The 10,349-nt window shown below is 43.6% G+C and overlaps 1 protein-coding gene across 2 annotated transcripts; it reads left to right on the top strand.

Annotated features, from left to right (window-relative positions):
• The first annotated feature begins 3,752 nt into the window (after window positions 1–3,752).
• On the top strand, window positions 3,753–9,917 carry ACRV1 (acrosomal vesicle protein 1). 2 transcript variants are annotated; one of them, XM_043579746.1, is made up of 5 exons: window positions 3,753–3,895; window positions 6,644–6,937; window positions 6,968–7,279; window positions 8,660–8,779; window positions 9,532–9,917. In XM_043579746.1, exons 1-5 carry the CDS (start codon window positions 3,847–3,849, stop codon window positions 9,654–9,656), a joined length of 900 nt encoding a protein of 299 aa, XP_043435681.1. In that variant the 5' UTR covers window positions 3,753–3,846; the 3' UTR covers window positions 9,657–9,917. The 2 variants fall into 2 exon arrangements, with proteins under 2 accessions (XP_043435681.1, XP_043435680.1); XM_043579745.1 differs by having other exon boundaries at window positions 6,644–7,279.
• The last annotated feature ends 432 nt before the right edge of the window (window positions 9,918–10,349 follow it).

Genomic DNA, 10,349 nt, shown 5'->3' with positions numbered 1-10,349 from the left:
GAAGCTGTCAGCACAGACTCGAAGGGCTTGAACTCACAAACCGCGAGATCATGACCTCATGACCTGAGCCGAAGACTCAGACTTAACCGGCTGAGTGTAATTTTAAAACACCGATGCGGAGGGGCGCCTGGGTTACTTGAGTGGATCAAGCTTCCAACTCGTGGGCTTTGTCGTGATCTCCCAATCCGGGAGTTCAAGCCCCAGCGGGGACTGAGAGTGAGGTGCCTGCTTGGGATTCTCTCTGCCCCTCCCCTGCTCATGCTTTCTCTCTCTCAAAATAAACAAACTTAAAAAAGAAGAAGAAGAACACTGATCTGGAAAAAAAAAGTTTGCTTTCTTAATACAAACTACATAAAGCTTGACAAAGTCATCACAGCTCATGGTGGTATCAGAAAGCAGTCAACCCCCTTCTGAACACTGTCAAGGAATGTCCCTCGTGGCTTGTACTCCCTCTATCACAAAAGTAAATAAACATTTAAAAAGAAGGTGGCCACAGGGTGCCTGGGTGGCTCAGTTGGTTAACAGTTAATGGTCCAACTTTGGTTCAGCTCATGATCTCACCACGGCTCATGGGTTCGAGCCTAGTGTCGGGTTCTGTGCTGACAGCCCAGAGCCTGAAGCCTGCTTTGGATTCTGTGTCTCCCTCTCTCTGCCCCTCACCTTCTCTCTCTCTCTCAAAAATAAACATTAAAAAAATTAAAAATAATAATAATAAATTTAGGTGGCCTGGTTCCCAAGGAATCAGAAGAATAGCTGTGGATGCATACAGTGAAGGCGGAGTCCTGGGCATCAGGGTCCTAGCCTCAGGAAACATTCCAGGGCAAGACCTAAGTTTGTCACATACGTGGCAGAATTCCCAGGCTGGGAAGAGCAGGCCCTTGTACAATGGCTACTAATAACCTTTATCAATAACCAGTTGAGACAAAAGACTGCATCCATTGGATGCAACCATTAGCGCAAACTATCATTCCTTATCTGGCTTCAACCACAGAATTCCTGGCTTTTAGTTTTAAAAATATTTATCAGTTGTCCGGTTAGATATGAGTTCCTATGCTGAAGGAATTTGCAAGGTTTCAATGTCTTGAAAAGTTCTGAAAAGTTTCAATGTCCTGAAAAGTTGGCCACCTTCCCCAGGTTACAGTACATGGATTCAGCCTCCTGGTGTGCTGGGGTGCTCGTGGGGTGAGGCTAGTGAAAAAGGTCCCGATTTGTAGCATTTATAGATTTCCATGGTGCAAATGGCAATTACCAGCTGCCATCCTGACATCGCTGAATCGGACGTTGAGAAGACACGTGCCCACCATTATATAGTATTTCCAGCAAACAAGGGTACTAAATAACATTATGAACACAGATAATAGTATAATGTAAAATAATAAAGAATTGATGAGGTTTTCAGTATTTTTTACCTCTGTTTCTAATATGATTTGTCAGTTTATATGTTAACTTTAATAATATCTGTGTTTAGGGTGCTTGGGTGGGTCAGTCAGTTGAGCGTCTGACTCCCGATTTCAGTTCAGGTCATGATCTCATGGATTATGAGAGCGAGCCCTGCATCAGGCTCTACACTGACAGTGCGGAGCCTGCTTGGGATTCTCCCTCTCTCCCTCCCTTACTGCCCCTACCCTGCTTGTGCTCACTTGTGTGTGCTCTTCCCTCTAAATAAGTAAATAAACATTGAAAAAATAATAATAGCTGTGTTCGACAAGTAGCTTGTAAAATTCCTGAACTTTCACCATCAGCTCTTATCCGCCACAGCTCCCAGCACACCACGGGTTAAGTCACTATCATGCAAAGAAGCTGGTAAAGTGAAAGGTAGAAATTGCTGTATCCCTTTATTCACACAATTCCCAGTGATAATATCACACAGCCCATCCCTGACTTGAGTTGATATATCACAGAAGGAACAAATCTATACAGACAGCCAAACAGAGGATGTCCCCACCTTTGAACAGGCCTCTCCTTCTCAGGTTCGTGCTGTATTCAAGAATGTGTGGTCTCAAAAGGACTCAGTCTAACCATCTGTTTGTGTGCTGTGAGACTGGCAGGGCTGTAAGGCTGTGGAAACCGAAGCTGGAGAAGCCTGATCTTGGACATCTTTGTTTGGAGTTTCTGCAGCAGGTTAGGAAGAACTTCATTGCTCAGGATTTTAGTTTTAGAAGTCAGTTATGGCGACAGAACAAAGGAAAATTCTGATGAGGACAACAGACCGAGAAGAAGCTGTTTCAGTGGTGCAGGGGAGGGATGAGCCTGAACTTGGGTTGTGTCAGTGGGAGTAGAGAAGGGCTGATAAACTGAAGAAGTAGTTAGAGGTAAAATTGATGTATTGTGTGAGGAGTGAGAGAAGGAGGAGCCCGTTACTGAACCAAAGGTCCCAGGAACAGAATTGGGGTACAAATGATGAATTCAGTATTATGAATGTTGAGTTTGAGATGTTGTGGGAATACTTGGGTACAAACGTCCAGCTGGTAGTTGGAAATCTGGATCTGAACTAAGGAGGGAAGGCTCTGTGGGCCAGCTTGCAGATATGAGGAGCCCTCAATTTGTAGGTGGTGGTGGACATGATAAGGCTTCTTAGGGAGTGTGTAAAGAGTAAGAATTCTCATCAGGAAGACGGGATGGAGAAGTACAATTTCAGGAAAAGTGGGGAGGAGCACTAGGAAAAGGCAGAGAGCATTGCATATTCAGAGAAGAGCTAGAAGTTGGCTATGGGTAGGGCTTGGGATGGACGTAGGATGAAGAGGGAGGAACAGCTTGTCTAGAAAGACAATTCATCCATTCCTTCATTCAGGAAGCATTTATTAAGTATGTATTCTGTGGCAAACCTGCTGCTAGGTAGTGGGGATACTACAGTGATCAAGACAAGGACCCTGCTTTCAAGGAGTTTAGAGTCAAATGGAGGAGACATATATTAAACACATAATTATGAGTGACAAATACATCTATTCTGGGTCCAGCATCCAGGAGTACATGTAACAAAGTGCTACAAGGGAGGAAGGTAGGGAAGAAGTAGGAGGTGAGGGCCAGGGGATCTCTGCCACCCAATCCCCAATATACCAGGTGGAGGCCTCATTGCATCCATCTTCTACCCCCTTGACAGAAATTACAGCTCAAGGCACAGCTCTCAATGATCCCTTGTCAATCTCTATTTGTGCCCATATCATGTATTTGCCAAAACCAACATGTTACCACTGCCTCGTGAAGAGCAGGAGCTGTAGAAGCTTTGCCATGTCAAGATCCAACCAGTGTCAAAACTGTGGCAGGAAAAGAAGAAATATTTCAATCTCAATCTGTGTGTGTGTGTGTGTGTGTGTGTGTGTGTGTGCATTTCCCCCTCCAATCTTCCAAAGGCTAAATCTAGTCTGCAGCCAAACCCAGCTAGCATTCAGGTGATCGAGTCAATAGAGGTCAGCCTACAGAGCCAAAAAAGGCTGATTTAAAGAGCCAAATAGATAATAATCAGCCGATCACAATTCATTGTCAAGAACACTTTTGAAAGAGAGTAAATAACTTCTAAATTTTATTTCAAAGAGAGTATGTTATTTTGGTAATAAGATGTTTTAAAAAAAAAGATAGGGCAGAGAGATTGAGCCCCAAGACACCACCTGATACATGGCAAATTAGTCTTCATTGGCACAATTTGCCGTGGGTTGTTAGAGGGCCTTCCTGCCTGAGCAGCATACAGGAGAACCTCAAAGCTCAAACCCATTGTGAGGCAACATGGGTGGTCTCTGAGATTCTAGAATTCCCAGAAGCTGTAACCTAGCATTGGGAGCTTCTGCTCACAGGTTTACTTCACAGCTCTTGGGTACCCCACACCAGGGTCCCGTCTTCCCCAAAATCCAGATGAAGTTTCTCTTACTAATGAGTCTTTGTCTCGTTGGATCTGCCAGAGGTGAGTCCCTTATATTGGCTCTAGGAGGCCTCTTTAAGGTCTTTTAGCCCTTGAAGAAGAAAGTTACCCAAACCAATCTGACTCAGAATCAGGAAGAGCTAAACGAGTTCAACTCTGAGAGCTCCTGAGTCCATTGATTCCTCCTAGTTATGGCTTTACCACCAGAGAAGCCCACTGGCTTGGCACAGTCTCATTCCTACTTCTTTCAACCACTCACCATTTGAACCTGTTGCTCTGTGAGATGAGAAGATAAGTCTAGGGGTTCTGTGGAAGTCCATTGAAGGTTTGTCCCAATTAACTGAGTGCAAGGGATCCTTATGTAGTTGATGTAGCAAGGAAAGATACAAGGAGACGGGAATGTGATGTACCTAGAAATCCATCTCAGAGCATAGTTATGGGCCAGAGACCTTACGAGCCTCTCCTTCATAGCCATGTTCTATCTATCCAATTGTATTTCCTCTTTCAGGATCCTCATTCATGAAGGGCTATGCTCCCTCATTCCTCCTAGAGGAGAAGAGAGGGGCCGTGAGCTCTGAGGTGTCAATTAAATGACAAATGTAATGTTGGTTCTCAAAGAATTTTGGTTTTTACTTTCTTAGACTTTCAAAAATTGACTCAGAAATGCCAGCCACGTGGTGAAACAGTTAAGTCATCAACTATAAGAATGACTAAGAAATTAGTGTGCTTTTTCAACCTTTCTGTATCAGAAATCTCTGTACTAAAACTTCTGTTAACTATTGAAGAATAGTTTGAAGAATATATTGAAGAATAAGGGGTGCCTGCATGGCTAAATCGGTTGAGTGCCTGACTCTTGATTTCAGCTCAGGTCAGGATCCCAGGGTTATGGGATTGAGTCCTACATGTCGGGCTCCATGCTGAGCATGCAGACGGCTTAAGATTCTCTCTCTCCCTCTGCTCCTCTCCCCTGACTTGTGCTCTCCCTCTCTAAAAAATATTTTTAAAAAATTTTTTTTAAATTTTGAAGAATCAGCAAAGCAGATATTTCAGTAACAACTTTTAAAAATAAAAGCCTCCCAAGGGGCGCCTGGGTGGCTCAGTTGGTTAAGTGTGACTTTGACTCAGGTCATGACCTCACGGTTTGTGGGTTTAAGCCCCACGTCAGGCTCTGGGCTGACAGTGTGGAGCCTAGAGCCTGCTTTGGATTCTGTGTCTCCCTCTCTCTCTGCCCCTCCCCTGCTTGCTCTCTGTCTCTCCTCAAAAATAAACATTAAAAAAAATTAAAAAATAAAAATAAAAACCTCCCAAAAGCCTTAACAAATAATTGCTTTATCAATGTATTCTATTCCTAGTCTTTCAGAAAGTCATTGATTATAAGGACTACAAATCACCCAGAATATATATATATATATATATATATATATATATATATATATAATTGCAGAACTCTTGCAGAGATAAGGGTATTTTAGAGACTTAGGCTACCTTAGCCTCAAAAGATCTTGTAATTCCTCTCAGCTTTTGGCTGGGATTAATAACTCAGTAGCCTACCTACTCTCCTCTGGGTTACTCAGTCTAGTCAAAGAGTAATAATCAAATTGTTTGGTGCTACATTCCAACAAAATGAAAGTCATGCTTAAAGAATGTTTGTCTGATAGTCATTTGGTGAAATGGATTAAAGATAGAAGAAATTGGCCAGAAGAGAATGACCAGTTAAGAGTTTTGTTAAGTCCCAGTGTAAAGTGGGAAGGAGAGAAAAATAAGTTGAGCACCTAAGGAATAAACTAGGAACTTCACAATTTATCTTATTGAAGACTCGTGACAACTACATGAAGTGAAGTGGATATAAATGGTATATGTCACAAGGAATATCAATTCAGAAATAAATAAGCAAAGAATGTTTTTATCTTAATAATTTTTTAATGTTTATTTTTCAAGGAGAGAGAGAGAGACACAGAGCATGAGCGGGGGAGGGCAGAGAAAAAGGGGGACAGAATCTGAAGCAGATTCCAGGCTCTGAGCTGTTAGCACAGAGCCCAACACAGGGCTCAAACTCACAGAGTGTGAGATCATGACCTGAGCTGAAGTCGGATGCCCAACCAACTGAGCCCCCCAGGTGTCCCTTACCTCAATAATTGATGGCAACTTTGAGTCTCCAACCCACATGGATTGGTGACTGAGTGTGAGCAAGAACCTGAATTTGCCAAATAAAAGTGTCTTAAATCCTGTCTCATAATTTTTGTGGGTTCCTTAGATATTTGTCATCTCTAATTTAAAATTTATCCTGTCAAGGTTAAAACCTTCCACGTTAAATTCCAGCCAGAACTACTTAGCTTCTCTTTCCCTTTCATATCTTCATCCTTCTTGCCTTTCACCCACAGAGACACGGGAGGGAGGGCTGGGGTGGACTTCTGGTTATGTGAGTGATGATGGTACTTTGATTTCCAAATGCTGGCTTTGTCAGGGGGAGCACGTTATTTTCCCTTTAGGTGCTTTTGGTACATGGGCAAGTGGGCCCCCCTGTGCATTTCTTAACAATGCAGATCTTAAAATTCTTCCTTTAAATGCCAGGGTTTGTCTCTGTGTGTTTCATTACTAACGCCTCTGACCTTCATGGTCTCTTGGGTAATTCACTGAGCTCCCCCAACATCTGTAATATCTTCAGGTGCCTGATCTGGCCCACAGGAAACCCGGGAATCCCACAACATTAGCCTTACTGCATACGAAAAGCAGTCTTTATCCCAGACATTCTTTCTCACCTTCACTCTCTCTTCTGTTCCTTCACCCCAGGAGCATCAGGTCAGCCTGATGAACCTCCTCGTTCTATGGATCATCAAGCTTCCGTTCAGCAATTTCCAGGTGGGTACTTTTCACTTGGAAACCCTTCAGATGGTGAGGCTTTGTATGAGACTTCTTCAGACGAGAGCAGTTTAAGTGAGCACACCTCAGGTGGGCACGCTTCAGTTGAACACGCTTCAGGTGAGCACGCTTCAGGTGAGCACACTTCAGGTGAGCATGCTGCGGGTGAACACATGTCAGGTGAACACACCACAGGGGAGCACACTTCTGGTGAACAACCTTCAGGTGAACAGACTTCTGGTGAAAAGCCTTCAGGTGAACAGACTTCTGGTGAAAAGCCTTCAGGTGAACAGACTTCTGGTGAACAGACTTCTGGTGAACAGTCTTCCAGTGAAAAGCCTTCAGGTGAACAAGTTTTGGCTGAAAAGCCTTCAGGTGAACAGGTTTCAGCTGAAAAGCCTTCAGGTGAACAAGTTTTGAGTGAGAAGCCTTCAGGTGAACAGGCTTCCGGTGAACAAGCTTCAGGTGAACAAGCTTCAGGTGAACAAGCTTCAGGTGAACAAGCTTCAGGTGAAAAGCCACCGGGTGAACAGCCTTCAGGCATTCCACCTTCAAGCACACTTTCAGGTGAGACCCCTTTTCAGGTGAGGCACATCTGGATGGGTACTAGTCCTTGACTTCAGGTGTGACCTAGGCAGAACATCAAGAAAGCCAACTTTAAGGAGATTGTATGGAAGAGAGACTAATTCACAAACACTTCACGAAGAGCTCTCTCAAAGACGCTCTTTACGTCTCTTGATAATAATACCAGGAGGCAGGATACAGGTTTTGTGGGGCCCTGAGAGCTAAGCAGTTTTGAGGGCCCTCTTTAAAACACACACACACACACACACACACACACACACACACACACAAATACAAAATGCCAGCAGTCCCCCCATCTTTATTCTACATAAGAAACTATGAATACACTCCCTTGGAAGGGGCTCGTGGAAGACTAGGCTCCATGAGCTTCATGCTGAATCTGCCCCAACAAACTATGTTAGAATGCTTTGCAAACTCTGTAAGTGGATATCTAGCCCTGGCTAGGTGGCTCTGTTTTGTTTGAACATGGACAATAAAGCATGAGCACACTTTTGTCTATTAGATCCACAAGTAAGTTCCCAGTAAAACTGCAATGTTTTAGCTCTTACTAAAAAAGGGTTGTCCAAGGAAGGAAAACAAGACCCAGAGTTTGATGTCTCAAGATATTACCAAATATAAGTACTTCATATTTCCTCCCATTGCATAAGTAGTAGTATTCCAAATCTTCTAAGAAGTAAGGCTAACATCACATCGCTAGAGAGGAGCAATCCTTGGATTCAAACTTGGGTCAGCCTGACTCTTCAGCCCACATCTTTCCGATTTCTTTGTGCTTCCTCAACTAGGGAATTGGGAATGGAGATAGCAAAAGAGGCAAAACGGAAGCATTTCAAAAAGAATGCCCTTTGTGACAAATTGACATTGTTGAAGGTCAGTTTGAAATTGGAGACTGATCACCCTTTACAGAGTTTGTAACATTACAGTATTCTAACATAGCTTATTAATCAGTTTTTACTCCATTTGTCCCGTATGGGTAAGAGCATGACAGGGGAGTACAAAGGGGAGCCAGTCAAGTGACAAAAGTTCTACTTTGCTCCTATGGAGTCAGATGTGGCAGAAGGGCATCTAACTAAATATCCAGGAAGCCAGTGGGGGTATGGAGCAAACATCAGTAATATACGGAGCAGTCTGGGATTCTTCAGCAATGAAAATCATAGATGAAGCAGTAAGAATGAAAGCATTTCCTCAGGTACAGAACAGAGACTATGCTCTATCAGACGCAGGGCCCTCAGATGCTCAGTGAGAGCCAAGCAATGAAATGTGTGGTATCCAGGCTCCTTGCTACCCATCATCCCACCCCTTGTGACTCATAGCTATACACCTGGACCACCAGGGAATTTCATTAGGCTTATCTTAAATTGGCAGGCCCGATATTAAATTGCCACACATGCTCATATATGAATGATCAAGGAAAATGTCTTCGTGGAGAGGGAGTCTGCTCCACTCAGAATTCCCAGCAGTGCATGTTAAAGAAGATCTTTGAAGGTATGTGGGGACTTCATGATACAATCTTTGCCAGGGAAACACATCCACTAACCTGAGTACTCTTGGGAGTAGTTGCAGTGGTGGGAGTCTGAGGAGGGGTCAAGTTGTGATTCCCCAGAAACTTGGAGATTCAGGAGAACCTTATCCTTTCAAGAATTAAGAGCAGCATTCCAGCTACTGATGGAGAGGTAGAGGCCCTCCATAGAGCAAGCCTATGATGTCTTAAAAGGAGACAGGGAGACTGTCTATCTCTTTGTATTAAAGAAATGTGTGAGTTGCACTTTGAGATGTTGACACATTGACCATAAGCTCGGGACTATGTCTGTCTTGTTCATGGCTATATGTTCCTAGCACTTAGCACAATGTTTAGTTCATGGAAGGCATTTAGTGAATATTGAATAAGTGAATAAAGAATTGTCTTTCAGTCAGTGTTCATAGGTTGCCAGAACTATCTTAGTATATTCTCATACCTCTCTACTCTTATACTCACTCCTCATCACCAAAACTGCCTGATTTCCCGTGAACCACACTGTCTGATTTCCCTTGTGGTTTGTCTAGTCCCTCAATAGAGGCAGTGCGCAACAGATATGGGGAAGGGCCCAGAAAAGGCGGATGGAAAGAGAAGGGGTGGAAGAATATACAAGCTGGAGACCTTGGTCGTGCCTGTATGGGGACACTGGGGACCATGGATGAAGGCTAAGGTGGGAGAGGGAAGCCTTCTGCTCACTATAGTCTATCTCTACTTCTTTCAGGTGGAAAACTCCAATTCATGGTTCAGGGTTGTGAGAATATGTGCCCATCAATGAACCTCTTCTCCCATGGAACCAGAATGCAAATTATATGCTGTCGGAATCAATCTTTCTGCAACAAGATCTAGAAGCCTGTGCCCTTGCTTCCCGCTCTGACTCAGGCAGCAAAAATTCTCCATTACCCTACTGGGCTCAAGTTATATTGTTTCTCCCCCAGTCTATAACTAACCACATCTGTCTCCGCCTGAGTGTCAGACAGGATGTTCAAATCCCTCACCTTTCCTCTCCTATCCATGCCCTATAAGCCATTCTTCTCTGTCATCTGCCTTCCCTTACCCCATCTCTCAACATTCTTTTCTTTCTCAATAAATTCCGTATGGTGAAGAATATAGGCTGGCGACAGACTTCTTTTCCCATTAGCCAGTTGCAGGGTCAGCCGGAGCTTAAAGTGGATGCATTTTAAATCACTCCACCTTCCTCAAAGTGGAGGGTCCCCCAGGGCAGAGACCACAAAGAGAAATGCAAAGTAGCTTAAACAACACTGTGGAACCTTCTCTGAACCCCCTACCTTTCCATCTCAATAGGAACCCCACCCCTGTCTACTTGTCAGGATGTCTAAAACTCACCTTCTTTGGCTCTGGAGAATTTTCAGTATTCAAGAGTCTACTCTTGATTTTAACAATAAAATGACTCTTTTTAAAAATTTATTTGCTATATAAATATGTAGTAGGTCATACTGCTTAAATATTTTTCTCACACAATGTTACGGGATCATATCAGCATAGAGGGGCAAGTGGAAATAACTATTAATAGTCCCTCAC

This window comes from Prionailurus bengalensis, chromosome D1 (genome assembly GCF_016509475.1).
Source record: "Prionailurus bengalensis isolate Pbe53 chromosome D1, Fcat_Pben_1.1_paternal_pri, whole genome shotgun sequence".
Classification (NCBI taxonomy): Eukaryota; Metazoa; Chordata; class Mammalia; order Carnivora; family Felidae; genus Prionailurus; species Prionailurus bengalensis.
This window is presented reverse-complemented; position numbering and strand designations above follow the sequence as displayed.